This window comes from Giraffa tippelskirchi, chromosome 5, assembly GCF_054371585.1.
Source record: "Giraffa tippelskirchi isolate mGirTip1 chromosome 5, T2T-mGirTip1v1.2.pri, whole genome shotgun sequence".
Lineage (NCBI taxonomy): Eukaryota > Metazoa > Chordata > Mammalia > Artiodactyla > Giraffidae > Giraffa > Giraffa tippelskirchi.
Window position 1 is genome coordinate 111,389,766 of NC_137279.1, and position 20,543 is coordinate 111,410,308.

A 20,543-nucleotide genomic window follows, 5' to 3' on the forward strand; every position below is an offset into this window, starting at 1 on the left:
GAATAAACTGGACTAGATGTGGAGGACCTGGCAATAGTGCCCAGAACTCTGGTGCTGTGTCTGGAGTAGTAGAATGATGGGGATTAGGAGAGCCTTCTACTAGCAAAGGTGAGGGATACTGGTAAAAACAGCAGCAGTACTGAGGATACAGCAGCAGTTCTTGGTTCAAGTTAGGTGTGCTTTCCAGAATCCTGGGACGAGAGGCTGCTAGCCTTTCATGAAATATTTGAAGTTGAGAGTAACTTGACAGTAGGAATCTCAGCTGAAGAAGTCAGTGAAGAACACTACATTGATTCCATCAAAAGGTCTGTCTGCCCATCACTTCCAGTTTGGAACTTTCCATTTTAGACATCCTACTTCCAACTTCATTATTTTGAGAAGCCCAGTTCAACTCTTGGCTAAGGACAGAGGGATCTCCGCATTGACATTTTTTCTCTCGGAAGAAGAGAGAATCATCATCTTAAAACTCCAAAGTTTAGTAGTCACCTGGTCCCTCTTCCCTCTGTATCTCTACTGACAGCTTCTGTTTAAATACTGTAAGGGATGGGAAACTTTTAGAAGCATCCTGTTTTTCAAAAATTCCATCTTTTTAATGTGTGTATGTGCGTGTGGCCCTCAGAGGCCCCTGGATTCTGTACAGAGAACCCAAATGTTGTTGCAGGATGGAATAGGAGACTGGAGTTACCGAACTGAAGTTAAAGTCAATATAATTTCATTTCAGGGGCATAGAGACCTAATGCAGGTGGCACGGTGGCACATGTTCTACTGTCCATATGCCACCCCAAACTAGGCTGCTACTCTTCACAGCTTCCAAGACTTAGTGCACTTTTTTAGGTAGTTTATGCCAGTGGTTCCTAATCCTACTTGTACCTCAGGACTGGAATCCTGGGGAGCTTATGAAAATATGAGGCTCCATCTTTAACCTACCAAATCATCATTAAAGATAGGACCTGGGAACCTATATTTTTTAAAACTTCTTCAGCTGATTCTGACACCTAACCAGGTACATAAATATGCTCACAAGAATCAGGACCAACTGAGGTTTACTATAAACATACCCTGACCTCATGTTGATAGTTATCTAGAGCTGAAGGAAGCACACACCAAATACCTAGATGTCTTCCAGATTTCCGTTATGCTGAAAAAGATTCTAGCACCTCGGTTTGTAGCTTCAGCTCACTAAAACCTAGTATGGTGTAGAAGATAACCCTGGACCAGGATTCAGAAGGTATGGATTCTAGTCTCCACTTGGAAAAGGAACAGCTGTTGTGACACTGGTATGCCACTTAGCTTCTCCAAACCTCAATTTCCATTGTAGGCAGCTAACATCTGCTGTGTCTATCTCGTAAGACAATGATGTAACTCTGCCAAATTTAATTATTCTTTTTTCTTTTTTCCTTTGTCTTTGTGACATTTGATCTGCCCTAGCATTTTCTTGTATGAACTTCTCTATGCCAGGTGCTGGAGAAGTTGCTAGCAAGCAAAGATAGTGAAAACTTCCTTTTCCTGCTACATTCTAGCAAAGAAATGAAAGTTACCACATTATGCATGCTAACAGGACTTCTCAAGCCCATGAGATACCATATCTTGAGCAATAAAAAAATGACTTCCTCAACAATGTATAGATAGGAAACTTTTCAATCCAAATCCAAAGAAATGAAAGGTTTCACTACCACTGCTAATCAAGATTACATGGAATTGATGGAATCATTAGAAGTGCAAGCAAGAGTTGTGGTTGCCAGGCAAAGCAGCACAGCTATTGTGTATCCATGATTACGGAAACAGGGTATAAATAAGAATCAATAGTAAGATACCTCATTTTAGTCAATAGTTTAAACCTTTGCTGTTTGTCTGCCTCTTCATTCAAGCATTTGAACTATACACAATAGAAACAGATCTGGTTTATAGTTACTGATGACACCTGTTTTTTTGCTTCAAACTTGTAGCCAGAAAAGGAGAGTGCAAATATTCAATAATTGCCAAGAGAGGCACAAGCCTCTCTTATTTTAAATCTGGGGGACGGGCTTGAGATTCTGAGAGCTACTAACCAGTCAATTCTAAAGCAAACCTGAATTTTCATTGGAAGGACTGATGCTGAAGCTCTAATAGCTTGGCCCCCTGATGCGAAGAACTGACTCATTGGAAAAGACCCTGATGCTGGGAAAGACTGAAGGCAGGAGCAGAAGGGGATGACAGAGTGTGAGATGGTTGGATGGTATCACCAACTCAATGGACATGAGTTTGAGCAAACTTCAGGAGACAGTGAAGGACAGGGAAGCCTGGTGTGCTGCAGTCCATGGGGTCACAGAGTCAGACACGACTTAGACCTACTAAACTCTTTTGGACTTTTAAGATTATAGTTCTCTTTTTACAAAGGGAAAAAAAGACTTATAATCTCAAGGGTGACAACTATAGCAACAACAAAAAACCTACCAAAAGGTAAAATGAAAATAGCACTCCCATGTTTTAAGTTAAACAGTTTTATACAAAATAGAAAGGTCACAGGACACATGTTGACGACACAGCTGACTTAATTTCCTTATTTACTTAAGAACAGAAATAAATTTTGCTTAAAAATTTAAAAAGTGACATTAAAACTTAGTTTATCTTTCCACTGAATAAAACTGAGAAAAAAAGACTGGCTTTCAGATCATATGTTTATTTAAAAAAATAAAATGGATCGACAAAGTTACCACATTATTATGCATGCTAACAGGATTTCCCAAGCCCATGAGATACCATATCTTGAGCAATAAAAAAATGACTTCCTCAACAATGTAAAGATAGGAGACTTTTCAATCCAAATTCAAAATCTTTATCAAGTTCCACCTCATAAGCTAGTAGGATATATCTGTGCCACAAGCTGAGCTCCTTAGTAAAGAAAGCTTGAGAAGATACTAAACAAGGATGTCACTAAAAAGATGATGATTTGTTAAAATTATAAAGCAACCAATTTTGGCCTGCAAATATTCTACATTAGAAATCACCACTGGGGATCTGCTCCCCATGACGATTTTACTCTGAATCCAGGATAATTACAAACATATGGTATTTTTTTCTTGCATGCTTTCTTGGGCCAACCCTGCATGACAACACGTACATTTACAGGATGGAACTTGAAATTCCCATTCTCACACAGGGATAGTTAAGGAGTGTTATCAATAACAAAGAATAAAAGTTATACAACATTGATTATTATAAATTATTCTTGTTCTTAACCGCCCCATTTTCCTTAATATGTTCGGATTCTTTCCTGCAGAAAGCATGAGCTTCCTATGTAACATCAGTTACATCATTAATGATGATTAGAATGAGCTGTGGAGACCTTGATTCTGAAGACATGTATATGCAAGTGAGATGCAATCTGATTGCAAACACTGACACAGTAGCGAATCAAATCAAAGAAAGAGAAGACCTGGAAAATGCAAAAAAAAAAAAAGAGAGACTATTAGATTCTCAGCACCTGCTCAGGTCATCCCTAAAGCCAGAGAGGCTTCTGACTTTCTTCTCTTCTCCTGAAATTCATCTTCAATTCCATACAATAACTCAATTTCCCCACAGATCTCCTTTATACCAAGGAGCAACAAACTTAGTGAATATTTTACGCTTTGTGGACTATACTTCGTCATACTGTTCAACTCTGCCACTGAAGCATAAAAGCAACCACAGACAAGACATAATGACAGGCCATAACTGTGTTCCAAGAAAACTTTATTTATAAAACCTGGCCATTGGCCCACACAGTATATAGTCTGCCAACTACTGCTTTATAGTTGGAAATACAGAATTTATGAGCCAGGATGTAGGCAGGACTAAAAAGAATACAAAAGAATGACTAAAGACGAAGTCATAAGGAACTCTCATGAAGTACCACAAATGTTTTCTGGTATTCTAAATCGTTACAATTTTTAAAAACATTTTTGGCCACACCCCCATGGCATGGGGGATCTTAGTTCCCTGATCAGGGATAGAACCCAAGTTCCTCATTTTGGAAGGTGGAGTTTTAACCTCTGGATGGCTGAGGAAGTCCCTAAATCATTATATGATCTATCTCTCAGGACTGGCCCACTGAAACAAGAAAACAAGCAGCCTCCAGATCATGAAATAGAACACAGTATAAAACTTACCAGGGCTATCCAAAGTACAATATATTCATCAATAAAGCTGTTAAAATACTGGTCCAGAAACAAAAGTGCTGGACCTATGAATGCTGTGTCATGCAAATGCATCTCACTTTTAGTCATGTGTGCCACCTATGAATAAAAAAGAATCATGATGTAGGTAGCCATTTTCATTTTACAGCAATTGTGAGCTACATAGTAAATCAGTATTGTGATCAAATTATCATGTTTCAAGAATCCTTTAGCAGTATATGCTGAATGTTCAAAACTAAGATGACAACACAGAGTGGGTATGAGAGCTATACACTGAAGGTATGTAACATGACAACTAAATCTCCCCTCAAAAAAGCTCTTCACAGGGAGCCTTAAGTGTACAGAATGAGAATGAAGAATAGAGACAAACTAAATAATCAAATTAAACTGTGGATAGAAGAGTTGCAGAGGTTTTAGGAGCTTCTGTAAATCTCAAATGGTAGCTTCACGTAAGAGTAAAAACAGCTCCTATGTTGCTGTCAAGAGATTTTGACTGGAGGAGAGCAAACTCCAGAATTGCTTAAGAAACTGTGAAATAAAAACTCTGGCCATAAAACCAAAATAAGAAAGTTAAAAACAAAACTGGTGCTTACCACAAGCTTATTGGTGATTTTGGCAGATACAAAACCAAATGTCAATATATAAAGACAGGGATGCTTTTCGAAAAGCTGAACTGCTGATTTCTTGTAGATCATTGCAGCTAATGTAATTACTGATCCAATATGGAGGAAAGGAGAAAGGACACTCGTTCCCTGTTTAGAGTAAAGAGAAGTGAGGAATTAGTGGTATTCTATACCGATCAGATACTGTATGGATCTGCTTGATGTAAGACAGAGCAACTCAAACTTCTAAGAACCTCATGGTGTCTGACAGCCAGCAATTTTTATAACTGAATACCAGAACAGCTGGTGTTTATAACTGAATACCACAGCAGTGTGGACTGGTTAGGCACAAACTGATTTTACTTAAAGTGGCCAGACGTATTTTACAAAGCAGATTGCACTCTTTAAAAAACATACACGTTTTTAAAAGTGTGTGTGTGTGAGTATATGTGCATGCACAAAAATATGCAAATATGAGCATGTAAATGTTTACATGTGTAAATAAAACAGAAGTTTCAGACACTACTTCTTTAACGCTAAGTGCAAATTCTCAATTAACAAGTGATTTTAATTAATTCAAATAACAATTCAAATGAAAAACAAAGCAATTACAAAACTAAGTCGAGCACAGAGATTACAAAACTAAGTCTGAGCAGAGACAATCACTGGAAATCTTAAGAAATACTTACTGCTATCGTTGATCCATTTTTTCCAACACCACCAGTGAAGATTACACGGAAGTAATTTGTACAGGAAAATATGGTCCCTGCTACAGTACAAAGCGCAGGAAAAATTTTCATTTGAATATTCAGCACTGGAATCTTCAACACGTAGAGAGAGAGAGCAATTAATATATATATACACACACATATACAGATTAAAATAACAAAACATATATTTGATTCATATTCTGATATATTCTCCATTCCTTCTATAGTTTATAAATACTCAAACTGATGGAAGTTTCCCTAGCCTTTCCATTATAAACAACATAACAAGTCTCAACAAATGAGAGACTACATAAAAATTAATCTTACTTCTGATACAACTTAAAAAAAAAAAACTGATTCAACTTTATTAGTCTGTGTCATAGCTAAGTTCACCTAACACATCCCAGAAGTCTGGCAACACTGAATCAGGTTATCTTCTAGTCTTTTTTTTTAATAAAAGAAGTGTGCTTTGCCTTTTTCTTTGTGCATTTTTTTGAACTCTACTGGCAAATCTGTAACTAGTTATTAATTGTTATGAGAAAAGCATAGAGCATAAAGGACTAGAAGTATGTGCAACAAGATTAAAAAAAATCTCCAAACTTGAGAATGGAAGACAAAAGTTCTACTGAAAAGAGGTCCCAATTCCAAACTGTTGGGATATAAGCTGCTAGCAAAAGCAGAGAGCAACTAAGAAAGCATTCATATTCAAGAAGCTTCTGATAATCTCAAATTGTAGCTTCACATAAAAGTAAAAACAGCTCCCATACTGATGTCAAGAGGTTTTCATTGGAGGACAGAGAATTCAAGGACAGGAGGAAAAATATATGACACATACCCAAGCAAGTACAGCTCTATAATTGTGTATCTAAAATTTTAACATACAAGTTTACTTTCCAGAAGAATTAAGTAATAAATTTTTGCAGTGTACTGAAAATATGAATCGATTTACCTAAAGTAAGGGGGCGGGGGCTGAGTAGATTGAGATTATGTATCTAACCTTGCAAACACAATACCCTCATTTAAAACAAAACACACTTGTACTAAATCTTAAAAATCATTTAAGATTTCCTTTTTACACTTCTCTTTTTAGCTTTTCTGAAGTCTCCAATTTTGTCCAGTATGGAAGGAAAAGAAAGCAACAGTAAAATGATACATTCTATTAAGAGAGACAAAATGCCTCTAGGAGTAAGATCCCAAAAGCAATGGTTTTCCAACAGCAACCATTCCAAAACAATGGTTTAATAGGCAATGAGTTCTTACAATGAAGAAGACATTTTAATCAGGGCTCTTTATACTTTTCAGGGCTGCCATCTGCCTATATTTTAAAAATCAAAGAAATGTGACATTGCCCATTCTTTTTGTGTATAAAACCCCATGAAGATTGACAGATACAAAATTTAACATTTAGATACTCTGTTTCTTTAAAACTCTCAAGAACTCAGTTTATTCACACAACTCTATGACCTCTTGCAAAACTGTAGTCTAAAAAACAGGGGAAAATCAACTATTTAAATTTCAAGTTGTACTGTGGCTGTGTTTAATTTTCTAAAATGAAATAGGTCAACTTGAAAAATTAAGCCCAGAACTTTATGGAGCACCTTAAATTGTCCCCTTCTTTCTCTAATTGATCTCCAAACCCTTACAGTCCAAATTCAAAGTTTGTTTTCAATAAAGGAGAAAATCAACACCACAGGGCGCTCTGAACTCCAAGAGATTTCTTTTTTTTTTGCTCTCATTCAGAAAACTATAAAGATATCACAATCTAAATCTGACGCACCTGGCTGAAATTCAATACTCTGGCTAGTTCCCCTTTCCCTCCAGAGACGAAGGACCTGCCTGGCAAAGGAGGAAATACTACACTCTTTCAGATTTCAAAGGAAGCAAAGCATTAATCCATTACAGGGGCATGCCTTTATTAGGGCCAGGGTACTAAATGAGTGCCAGTGACTTAGTGCCACAACTAAATGAGTGTAGCAGTAATCTGTGCCACAATTGAACTGAATAACATCACAACTGTATTTAAAATTTGGTGAAAATGGTTTAGGATCATGGAAATTTTTGCTCTTTGAAAGAACAAACAGCAACATTAGAAAAGCCAAGCAAAGCAGTAAAAGCCAGGCAAAGCTTGGACCACAAACCAAGCTAGAGACTTAGGGGCAAAGAATCATAAACATTCTTAGGGCCCTCTTCACTCTGTCATATATGATAGCTATATACACCAAAACATTCACTCCTGAATGTAGGTTTATGCTTAAATTGATTTTTATATTCTCTAGAACCCTGGATATTGTAGGTGCTCAATATAAACTTGTCAAATAGATTAAGATGTCCTCCCTTTCTCTTACTCTGTATGTAGAACTTTTTTGAGATACTATGCAGACACATCTTGCCCCCTCATTAAGAAGGAAAAAGGAAGCTAGCTACAAGAAAATCTGAGGCAATGTGAAGGAAAAGCTGAAGTCAAAGGAATCCCAAGTCCTACCAGGTGATCCCTTAAAAATCAGCCCAACTGAACCACCTATAAAAAGTACTAAAAGAATTGTCATTTTCACCTCACCCAAGATCAAGGAGGGTGGATACATTCTGTCTTTCTCAATCTTTCTCCTTCTGTCCTCATCTTCCTGGAATGTATTCAAGGTGATCAAAGTACATGCACTTTATAGACACTGACAGAAAGCTGTATTAAAAACACCTTCATCTCAGGCCTACTCAGAATGTCCTCAGTCTTTGAAGCTGGAAAGAATACAAACTCACTTGGGTCACAGTGTCTGCTCTATAGTTAGGGTGAAATCCTCAAGTTGTTGTTTAGTCTGGTTATTGTTAAATCGTGTCTGACTCTGCATCCCTACAGACTGTGGCCCACCAGGCTTCTCTGTCCATGGGATTCTCCAGGCAAGAACAGTAGAGTGGGTTGCCATTTCCTTCTCCAAAGGGTCTTCTCGACCCAGGGATCTAACCCCCGACTCCTGCTTGGCAGGCAAATTCTTTACCACTGAGCCACCTGGGAAGCCCAAAATCCTTTGGACTCATGCCATAAATTATACAACCAAATAATACCAATCTAATGTAATTCATTTTCCATAGACGAAAAAAATCTTAAACTCTCATGTTTACAGATTAAAACAGCTGCAGGTTTTGGTTGAATCACTTGGATTAAAGCAAAATATCAGTTACTAATAAAATACTCTTATAGGCTTTGTAAATTTCAGCAGAAAGTATAATTTTGAGATTAGATACTTTCTTCCAAAGAATGTGGATGTCTGTTTTTAAGTTATGACCAACCTAGACAGCATATTAAAAAGTAGAGACATTACTTTGCCAACAAAGGTCCATCTAGTCAATGCTATGGTTTTTCCAGTAGTCATGTATGGCTGTGAGAGTTGGACTATAAAGAAAGCTGAGTGCCAAAGAATTGATGCTTTTGAACTGTGGTGCTGGAGAAGACTCTTGAGAGTCCCTTGGACTGAAAAGAAATCCAACTAATTCATCCTAAAGGAGATCGGTCCTGAGTGTTCATTGGAGGGACTGATGTTGAAGCTGAAACTCTAATACTTTGGCCACCTGATGCAAAGAGCTGACTCATTTGAAAAGACCCTGATGCTGGGAAAGATTGAAGGCAGGAGAAGGGGACGACAGAGGATGAGATGGCTGGATGGCATCACTGACTCAATGGACATGAGTTTGGGTAAAGTCTGGGAGTTGGTGATGGACAGGGAGGCCTGGCGTGCTACAGACCATGGGGTTGCAAAAAGTCAGACACAACTGAAGGACTGAACTGAAGGTCTGATTTACTTAAGTATAAAAGCACTCCTGAAGTCTTTCAGTCTAAGAGTAAGATACCTAATGAATTCTACCTAATGAATTCTGAAACTTCTGTAACCTGTAATATGTTTGTGTGTACGCTCAGTCATGTCCGGCTCTTTGTGACCCCATGGACTGTGGACTGCCAGACTCCTCTGTCCATGGCAATTTTCCAGGCAAGAATACTTAAGTGTGTTGCCATTTCCTCCTCTGGGGGAATCTTCCTGACCCAGGGATCGACCCTCCATCTCTTGTGTCTCCTGCATTGGTAGGTGGATTCTTTACCAACTGTGCCACCTGGGAAGCCCTTCTCCTGTAAAGCCCCTCACCTGTAATAACACCCACCATTTGCCTTAACTGGATTCTAGAAGGTGTCTCCTGGTTTAACACACATTTATTTAACACACATCAACTGCTACTTAAAGAATTGAATGTCAGTGAAAGTAACCAGCAGGGGATTTTATGTGGATCCCTTCCAAAGTAATATTTCTTTTTTCAAGAGTGATATATATGATAGAAGATAGTTTCAAGACATCCCAAAAGGATATATTCTTTTGGAGAAGCAATACACACAAAAAATATCTTGTTTCTTGCAATGTATAAACTATGTAGTAACTTTTGTGCATGAGAATAATTTCTTTTCTTAAAACATGGGGGAAAAGAAACACAAACCACACATACACAAATCCTAACCAACCTAAACAAACAAAAACTAACTACAACCTCTGGTAAAACAAACAAACAAAATCTCTTTGAAGGAAAAAAAAAAAAAGCAAAAAGTGGGTGATCAATAAGCAGTAGATGGAAATCACTTACCTTTGCAAAACAGCTGATCTTCTAAAATCAGCTTTAAGAAGACATTTGCACTGTTTTTATTTGTTTTCACCATAAAGCTGCTTTCTTAAATAGCAGTAAAAGTCTTTAAATGAGGATTTGGAAGGTAATTTCCATTTTATGTCCTCAGGCTCACAAGAGACAAAAAATTCATTCCTGGGCCCTAAATAAATATCTCCTCTCCATTTTGGCACACAAATAAATCAGAGCACTGGAAGTATAGTCTTTCCTGAACTAAGACAATGCATTTCAAAATACCTTATTCAGCCATGAGCTCATGGGGCCATGTATAAAGAAAAAAAAGAAATAGAGTGGTTGAAGTCAATTATGGGAGTCTGTACTGAAAACTGCTCAAAGAACACAAGTATTTCTCTAAGCCTCTGAACATCACCAGAGAGGGAAAGTCCTTTCCTTTTAGTTTAATGATAGTAACAGTAGAACCAATGATACTAATAATAAGACATGGGTCTGGGAATCTGTTTCCTTATTGCAACCTAACCTCACTAATCCTAGAATTGAATTGCTGGGTCTGGGACCTCCAATTCAGTCTTGGGTCTGAGAGTTCCTCAGATCACTTCTTTAAACATATTATAAAAATGATTGTATATATCTTGTCAATAAAGACAGGACAAAATATTTGATCCCTTAAAGAAAAATAATTTCTGTTATGCACATGTATAGATTCTGTGTATAAATCCTAATAAAGGGAACATGTTTACTTGAAGCAAATTTACTGCCAGGTATCACCTAAAAATTAAGGATACGTGTATAGCCTGTGTGAATACACAACTACATTGACAACAATGCTTTCTGTACTTCCATGCTGATATGGATAATTAGGTATATATACCTGACGTTGACTTGTTTCTAGACGATTAAGCCAGAAATTCTTTTTTTTTTGCTATTGATATGTTGAAACACTATAGGTAATTTATATATGTATAAGAGATGCAAAGTAACTTTGGAGGGGGAGATATTTTGGTATAAAACACAAAGCCTATGAAAAAAATAATCAATATAGTCAAGAGATAAAAAAAATTAAGTGAGAGGTAAGCTTTAGGCTTTATAAAATAGTTTCAGGAGAAGACTACTCTTTCTTTCCTTCTTCTACAGACAAATTGTTTAAAACTATTACCTATTTAATAAAACTATTAAATAGTTTTATAGTTACTTATAACTGTTTAACTATTTAGCCTACAAGAGAGCAAAAGTAATAACATTACAGTGAAATCCAAGATCTACAGAGATACATATATATAGGACATGTTTATATATCTATAGATCTTGGATTTCACTAGAGACAGTACTGGCATTTGAGACTAATGTGTAAAAAAGATGCGATTTTGAATGATACTATGCATGAACAGTTTCAGAATTTTCCTGGTTGGCTAACGATTATTTTTATTCCTTCATTTCCCTCCTCACAAGGCTGTCCTGTCAACAAAAGGCATTACGCAATTTCTGGAAGCATCTTAATTATACTTCCTTGAGTATCAAATTCACCATCATTAAATGAGTTAGGTAAAGGGAAAATTTTGCTCAGTAAATTTCCCTTATACTTAAATATTAATCTGACTTTTAAGAACTGTGTTTGTTTAGGAATAGGAAAAATTCCAATTGTAAGAGCAGCCACAACTTCTCTTGAGGGCTTATCATTTGATGGAGACTGTTCCTGAGTGCTTTACACATACTCATTTAATCCACAAAATAACCTTGTCAGACAGGTACTATTATTGTCCTCATTTTATAAGAGGAGAAAACTAAGCCACAGAGAGTTGAATAACAGATCAGGTTCACTCAGTAGGCAGTGAAGCCAGCACCAAACTCAGGCAGTCTGGTTCCTTAGCCTGTGTTCTTGACCCTCCCTGTATTATATGTATTACATTCTCTCTCCAGAAGTTTGTGGGAAAAGAACTTGTGTTTGTTGGGGATGACTATATTTCAGGTCAGGTTGAAAATCAGGGTCTCGGCTTGTTGAAACAATCCTATAGCATTGATTTCAATAAGCATTTATTCTGTCCTGGGGTCAGAATTAATTTACTACCAAAATTCATTATTCAGCTTTAAGTGTATAATGGTGAAACTAGTCGACTCATGTAGTTCAGCAAGAGAATAAAAGATCTGACTTAGTCTTGTCATTGGTTAACTTGATACACTACCTGCTGTTCCCTCACTTATACAATGGGATAACAAATAATAATTCTGAAAGCCTTCAAAAATATCCTTGAAATGGACCTACTGAACCACATAACTCCAAATAGTAAAATTCACTATGCCCTAAAGAGAAGTTTGTGTCCTACTATTGCTGTGACTTTTTGTTTCCGGAGAGAACAAAACAATTTGACATATCACCTTTTAACTGGATTATACTGCATTAGAAAAACACAAGCAAAAGACAACATGCATTATGTGGGATACACAATGTGAAGAGTTACCATAGATTGCCAAAAAGGTGGTCCTCCAATCACTGCCAGCAAATGCATGATTATTATGAAGATTTGCACTTCAGTCACATCAATTCTGATTAGGTACAAAAAGCCAAAAAAGCAGAATTACTCAAAACAATTTCAAGTTAATTACTTGCAAGCTTAGCAGCATTCCTCTATCATGCACAATAGAAAAAAAATCTCAAATATTGAGGAAAGGGGAAAAGGAGGTGTCAAAAATTTGTTATGAGCAAAATCAAATAAAATCCAGAGCGTTTTCATTTAATTTAATGAATTTCACAGAGCAATAAAAACCCCTCCTTTCTAAAGAAAATTTCTGAAGTTGGGCTGAAACTATAGCTTAACCTTTCTCACCAAAAAAAAAGAAAAAAGAAAAAGAAAAAAATAAGTGTGTGTATTAAATTTTGAATGTCAAGCAGAGGACTACACTGTATTGGTATATGAGATCTTGAAATAAGTGCTTTGTAGTATCAAATGGAAGAAATGGTGAGCTTTTACTAAAGTAACATAAATCACAGACGCAAAACTTACTGCCCTTTATATTCATTTAATGCCTTCCATGGTATGGGTGTGGAAAAAACATTCACCCAATTCTCAAATTCTTATGCTTATTAGGTCAATTACTCTAAGACATCTGGAAAGAAGATACTGAAAGCAGTCAAGAATTAGCTTTGAGGTTGTTGAAAATGATCTTTACAGTCAAGAAGAGACAAACCTGGTACAAAAACAGGGCAGTAGAAATTAGAAGCCTGAGAGTCTGAAAAAAGAATCTGGGCAAAAAGACTGAGAAGTAAAGCACAAACTGGTGTTCCTTTCCCTCTATAAACTAGCACTTTATATAATCTTGAGACTGTCCTTCTCATATTATTGGTCCAAATGCCTTTCAGTTTTGATGATTTACCCTATGGTATGCTCACACAAAATGTCTGTACAAGGTTATTTATTACAGCATTATTTATGGTAGCAAAGCTTTAAAAATATCCCTCAATGAGGGAATAGTTATAGAAAGTATGGTATTGTACTTCCATACAATGGACTATTGGGTAGTTTTTTAAAAAAAGAGTGGGACGGGTCTCTATGTGGTGATATGGAAAAATATGTTATATTAAGTGAAAAAAAAAAGTTGCAGAAAAGTATATGCTACTTTTTGTGTAAAAATAAAGAAGAAAAATATTATTCCATTTTAATTTTTGCCAATAATTACATAACAAATTTCTGGAAGGATACATTACAAACTAAGAACAGTGGGTACCTACTAGAGAGGGCAGTGTGAGAGCTGGGGAATGAGATGAGAAGAGACTATTCACTGCATACCTTTTTTATAATGTTAGTTTTTAAACAAAGTGAATCATTTATTAAGATAAACTCAAAAAAAAATAAAATCAGTCTAAGAAAGTGGACAGCCACAACAGCAAGGGGGTTCAAATTCTAGAGCAAAACAGAGTCCCCATTTCTAAAATTGATACTTAAAGCAGACAATCTATAATGTGAGCTTAAGAAATGTGAGTTTTATGCTCATAATAAACAACTAGACTGAAGCCAGTCTCTCACAACTGAAGAAACTGATCTTTGATTGCACAAGAATGTTTTTTAAACAGAAGCGTATTAAGCTGCAAACACATAGTGATGTAGTTATCTTGATACACACATTTATTGGAAAGAAAAATGGACTGAATTAGGCTAAAAAGAATCTGTAGAGCTGACCTGGTGAGTGATGTTGCCAATAAGGGGAATTACACTCAGTAGCAGACTCAGGAGACTAAGCAGGTGTCAAAGATGATCGACTCTGTCTTGGGTGGAGGAGGGTAGACATCTTACAACATTTTGCTGGATATATGAAGTAGCCTTCTGGGAGGGGAAGGGCCAGAAGTATAGAATTACAAAATAAAAATGGAGGGAACCTCATGCAATTAATCTATGTACCTTGGATGAATGTAAGAGATTAGGAAACATGAATGATCTTTTACAAAGCCCAAAATTGGGATTCCTAGGGAAATTTTTATGGATTTTATAGCCTGTTTGGAAACTTTGGAAGACAAAATTTTGTAAACCATTCAGATAATATCACTGAATTTAGATCAACAATGTCTTAATGTTAGGAAGGAGAGTCAAGGAAAACTTACTTACCAGTTGGTAATTAGTTAAGAATATTTTTTCCCATGTGATTGTATGATTTAGAGGAATACTCTGTACTCCCTCCTACTCTCAATCATGAGAACTGCCTATTACCACTCCTGGATGTGTGGCTCTAATCATTCTAATGATTATGTCTAATCACTGACTGTTAATGAAAGAGGGTGCAGTGTGAGGCCATCCCCAAAGACAGAAAAAGCACGCTAAGAGGGACACGAGGCAGAAACAGTTAACAGTGAACAAGAATTAATGATTCTGTTTAGAAGAGAATTGGTTACCCGACAGTCCATTTTTCCATCCTCCACTAAGAAGTCTCTCAGCATGGGCTGAATTTACTGTGACACACAGTAGGAGGGGGCTCATCTTACGTTTTTTGGCTATATAGGAAAGACATAATTATCTAGAAGGAAAATTCTATATAAAGGCAGGAATTCGGCATTTCTATAGTCACTTGCTTATTATTTTTTCTTCAAAATAACAACATGGGTGATAATATTTCCAAGTGCTGGAACTATTTCTCTAAAACAAAAGCAAACAAAAAAAAAACTCAATCTCCACAACTACAGCAAAAAATAAACCCTTCAGAGTACAAGGGCTATGGGGTAGAAAACCACCTAAAACACCACTGTGACTTTTTTAAAAGATGTGGGAAAACAAATCTCATTATCTGTAGGATTAGAGTTCCACAGCCTAAGAGTTTCAGGGGCGGGGGGGGGGGGCAGGAATTAGATGATAATAAATACAATTTTCTACAACCATGAAAGTATTTAAATATTTTGATTGGTATTGCTTAATTATTTCTTACTTCTACTTTATTTTAGAATAGGTTTTGTCAAAGAACAAAAGAAAACTCCCCAAATGCTGTGGATAAATCTGAGTGCTCTGGTCAGAACACAAAAAATTACTACAACAAGCCAACAACAAACAATATCCTGGTGGTTGTCACAGAAGAAAGATGGAAAAAAAGCAAACTAGTTGTGGAGACAGCTCTATCATTTTTCTGATTCGGAGGCTACAAGTGTGGCAGTCCTGAGTCAAAATAACCTTAGAGACTCATAGCAAATCCCTTGGTCCATCACTCCTTACAGGATCCTAGTGGTCTACCGATTAAGAGGTAAAGATAATCAGGGTATCCTAAATAAATATGAGTAATTTAAACTTCTGAACAGGAAATAGAAATTTTCTAGTTGGAGTGATGATCTTAGGGAGTCTTCATCACCAGAGAAAGGGAGCTTAGAAAGTTCCCTGATCAGGACAATTATTACATGAGAAGTACGGCTTTTAAAAGTGATTAAGGGTATAACAACTCCAAATCATTTAAGTTACCTAATTGTAAAGAAAACTTCTATTCTGAATGTTTCATTTTATGCATTTGGTTTGAATTCCAACAAGACTCAGCATTAACTGAAGGATGTGAAGGGATTTAACTGACATTCTGTGAACATCAATAAGCATGTTAATCATCATTTCCTAGAATTTTTAATATCAGAAGACAATTTAATCTAGTTTTCTTTCCTACATATGACATACATATTACAAAGATGTACTTGCAGTTCATTTGGAAATTAATTTTTCTGTTAAACTACATATAGTAAATATGATTTTGTTTTAACTGGGTTGGCTACTAGCTTGGTTAACAGAGAATGTGCACTAGGGTTAAATTCACAATGTCACAGAATTCTGATTTGTACAATCTGACTTGTTAGTTATTATTTTAAAAGAAGTATTCTTCTTAGAAGTCACTGAAGTAGGCTGGAGTCCTAGTTAAGGATTAGATTGTTATTAATTACAGATTTGCAATTATTTGTAAATGAATCTGATGTTCTAGGGAACTTGTACATAAGCAGAATCTAATGGCATCATCGACACAATGGACATGAATTTGAGCAAACTTCAGGAGATGGTGAAGGACAGCGAAGCCTGGTGTGCTGCAGTCCATGGGGTTGCAAAGAGTCAGATTCAACTTAGTGGCTATATTGGTATCGGTAGACTGAAGACTGACCTAGAAATTCAACATACTGCCTTCCAATATTTTACTTTCTACCCTTGATAAGGGGCAAACTGGGCATGACAAACTTAAATGTTAATAATATTAACCATATAGCTAAGAGACAACTAAGAGTATTTTCAAGTCAAGTGTTACATATAAAGTTTAAGCCTCTATTTTTGAGATAAGTTGAAATATTTAAAACAGTACTATCTACCACATGAATGACTGAAACAAAACAACTCATTCAGTGACTGAATAAGAGACAAATAGCAAAGGCTAGAACAGAACAAGTCCTCTAAGAGGAATGCAAGTTTAGGTCTCAGATTTAAGGGGCAGCCTATCCTTATCACCTTTGGAAATAGAAAAATTAGAAGAGAGGACTCTCATCTCATTTAGTAATAATCTCAGAGTTAAATAAAGGGGTCATGGACATATTCTTCCTCTCAAAATAGCAGTATCAATTTTGGAAGAAATCTGGAAATTAGTGGGAGTTATTAACACAGGTCTTATAATGATAATGAACACTTACTATATATGATAAGCACTGTAGTCAGCACATAGCATGTTTTTTACTTTTTTAACCTTCACAACTATCCTAGGAGGTAGGAAATATTACCACCATTTATAGATGAGGAAATCTGATCAGATAGGGTAAGTGACTTTTCCAAGATTATAGAATGATAAGTGGAACAGTCTTGAAAGAAATTAATGTTGTTCCTCCACAGTGCTGAAACTCTTTCTAATTTTCAGTCTACTAATCATTGGGACAAACATTTGACATATGCTTTTAACTTGCTATCACTAAGATGTCTGTATGTTTCGGCATGACACTTCTCACATTCTAACACAATTTTCCCTAAAATGGCAGAATACAACAGGCAACAGCTAACACAAGTTTAGATACTAATAAATTGAAATAAGTTGGAAATAAATTAGGAAGAGTAACTCTTTCTGAAGCTTAGAACTTCCTCTGAACTTTGTAAAGAAAAAAGAAAGTACATCTGACAATTTCATTTCTATGATCAAATCAGTTAAAGCAACACACATTAAAAGCAAAGGAAAATCTATGCAAGTTAGCAATTGATAAAAATGAAGACAACATATCTGGAGAAATAAATGTATTTCCAAAACATTTTTCATGATGTTAAAATTAAAATGCATTAGTTTTAGAAACATTTTAATAGGAAGTGCTCTATACACAGAAGGTACTCTGTTATAGACAGACAAGGTGAAGGTAAAAGGGTCAATATCCTGACTATTAATTTAATTAAGAACACGAGTGGAAAAAACCTTTTGGTAAGTTTAATATTAATAAATGAGCTATTAAAAATTATAAATCTAGACAACTGCAGTGAGCATAAAGCTTCAGGTCTTTGGAGAAAGTACTAGAAACAGGTTAAAGGTAAAGGAGTGCTAAAGAATGACACATCCTGAACTATGCACATTATTCTACTCTGGGAGGGCATCACAAATAACTATGCCAACACATTGTAATTCAACTGAAAATGGCTTCACTTTTGCTTCTAAAACATGCCTATAGTACTTCTTAATATATTCCATATTCCAAGTTGATTTGAAAAAATGGTGTAGGATATCCCTCACTATTAATTTGTCCCCAGAGCCACCAGTACCACCACTGAATAAATGGATTTACAATGCTGCAAGATACTTTTCAGAAAGCACTCTGTTATCAGAGACTCACTATTTCTATCATATTATTGAAACATTTTTGGATATGGGGACTCAATGCACAAAACCTAATGCAGTCTTCTAGCCTTGTATTGCTAGAATGATCTATAATATGAACAGTTCCCCAATACTATTTTTTTCCCAATACTATTTAGACTGTAAAAATTTTTTTGAAAAACTGTTTTTCTTGTAAATAAAATCTTTCAGACTAAAGTGTAAAGGATTCTGGAAAATTTCACTGGGAAACCATTTCCTAGTAAGTTTTTCTGAACTTTTAAAAGTCATAAGGCCAAAATTATAATTCTAATATGAAGGGGGAAAAAGATATTACTTACTCTGTTAGCATCAAGGAAATAATATTTACCAAAACAAAACAGAAAAAAGAAAGTATTCAAAGGACGACCGATAGTAACATGAAAAGCTAAGAATACTTAGTTTTTAAAGCACAACTAAGAGAGGAAAACAGTAAGCAAAACAAATAGAAGTAACAATAGCTTCTAGCATTATTTTTTTTTAACCAAGATCATTTAATAGAAGTAGAAGAAATAGTACCAGGTATCTTAAAGAATATTAAGAGAATAAACAGAATCTTTCCTATATAATTATAAAGAAGCTTCTCAAATTACCTATCTCAGGAAAACTCTGCTTGGCTTATTTTTTTCAAAATATAAATACCAAAAAGTTCTGTTTAATGGTGGAAAGGTATTTGTTTCAAAAATATTACATAGAGCAAAAATAATATAAGGTACATAAGGTAAATGGGAGAGAACTGTTTTTAGCATCAAATCACCAGAAATATTAATTTCAAAAAATTTTGTTTAATAGGGTGGATTTTTATTGCCCTATTATATAGTAAAATTATTTGTTTTCTAATGACCTGTTTGTCTGTGAAATACCACCAGGAAGACTTTTAAATTTTTGTTTTTTAATTACTCTGTGCATGACAAAGGTGCCGTCTTTATTGAGTTCACGCCATTGTTCATTGGACAGCATGAATATTCTAGCAGTTACCGTGAAGTTCCAGAACCAAGGTCCCAGGGTTCCTGTGAGAAGCTGGCATATTATAATTATGATCTGGGACTCTGTAACATCGAATCTATGCATAAGGAAACAAACATTTCAAAATAACTTTACTCAGAACTTTTGCTAAGGAGCCCTACGAAAACAAGGGAGCAAAAATGGATTTAAAATGTAGCATTCTCCTTATAAAGACATCTAAAGATTCAATGATACAATTTATATAGCACTATTATTATCCTTATGCATACAGGTGTATTTCTTACCCAAATCAAAATAGTATAGAAGTTTAAAAATCAAAACTAATACACTGAACAAATGACTTACAAATAGGCAGTTGGAAACAATGGAACTAAAAACACACAGTCAATGCTCAATTACCTAGGAATGTTGAATACAGCTTGCCAAAAATAATCACACTGTCTGTGACATAGGTCCCTTCAGTGCCAGAACCTACCCAGATTTCCCAGTGGATAAAAATACTTCCCAGGAGCCCCAGTGGACAGTCATCTATGTGTGTGAAAAACCACTAATCACCCGACACCCCTTTACTTCTCCATACCTCATCCTGCTCCTGCCTTTGCAAGCTCAGTAAAATTATCACATGGATGTAGAAAGGGCAAGTAAGAAAGTGAATGTGTGACTTCTTTTGATATGGTCAGAGCAAAAATCAAATTGGCCACTTCTCTATCCTGCTTCCTGATAATCTTTAGTCTAGAATCTTCTTCTTCCTCTCTCTTCCCTTAATTCCTCATAAGCATTATATCTCTTTACTGTATGGGATTACTTTATCAGTCATAAAAATCATTAAAACATCCAATACAATCACTAAAGAAGTTTTGGAACACATGGTGACAGAAAAAGAGAGGCAGTATAGAAGAGACTTCAAACAAAAACTACACAATAAAAATTAAGAACTGAGGAATGAGAAAGAAGTCTATGATTTTACCTGATGATTTGAGAGTCCAAACTACAGTCTAGGTTTTACATTAATATAAATAGCTATTTTAGTATATTACCTATAATAATTTGATAAAATTTAAATGGGCAAGTCCAACTGAATTAATTATTACTGAGGGGAAAAAAACAGGAACTAGAAACTAAAAGGAAAGTCTCTGGTACTAAATAATTCATGTGATAAATCTTAAACATTTAAAGACAGGTAG

At 35.7% G+C, this 20,543-nt stretch overlaps 1 protein-coding gene across 7 annotated transcripts in view; it reads right to left on the reverse strand.

Annotated features, from left to right (window-relative positions):
• Positions 1 to 2,639: 2,639 nt before the first annotated feature.
• The window catches only part of CEPT1 (choline/ethanolamine phosphotransferase 1), a 36,336-nt gene continuing 18,432 nt past the window's right edge, over positions 2,640 to 20,543 (reverse strand). For 5 of the 7 annotated variants that reach the window (XM_081492753.1, XM_081492754.1, XM_081492750.1 and 2 more), the window contains 5 exons: positions 12,537 to 12,621; positions 5,446 to 5,577; positions 4,748 to 4,906; positions 4,128 to 4,253; positions 2,640 to 3,415 (listed from right to left, as the gene is read on the reverse strand). In XM_081492753.1, coding sequence (XP_081348879.1) covers positions 3,296 to 3,415; positions 4,128 to 4,253; positions 4,748 to 4,906; positions 5,446 to 5,577; positions 12,537 to 12,621 — 622 coding nt within the window. In that variant the 3' untranslated portion in view covers positions 2,640 to 3,295. Of the gene's footprint in view, positions 3,416 to 4,127; positions 4,254 to 4,747; positions 4,907 to 5,445; positions 5,578 to 12,536; positions 12,622 to 19,371; positions 19,457 to 20,543 lie in introns of all 7 variants that reach the window. The other 2 variants (XM_081492755.1, XM_081492752.1) reach the window with 1 other exon arrangement.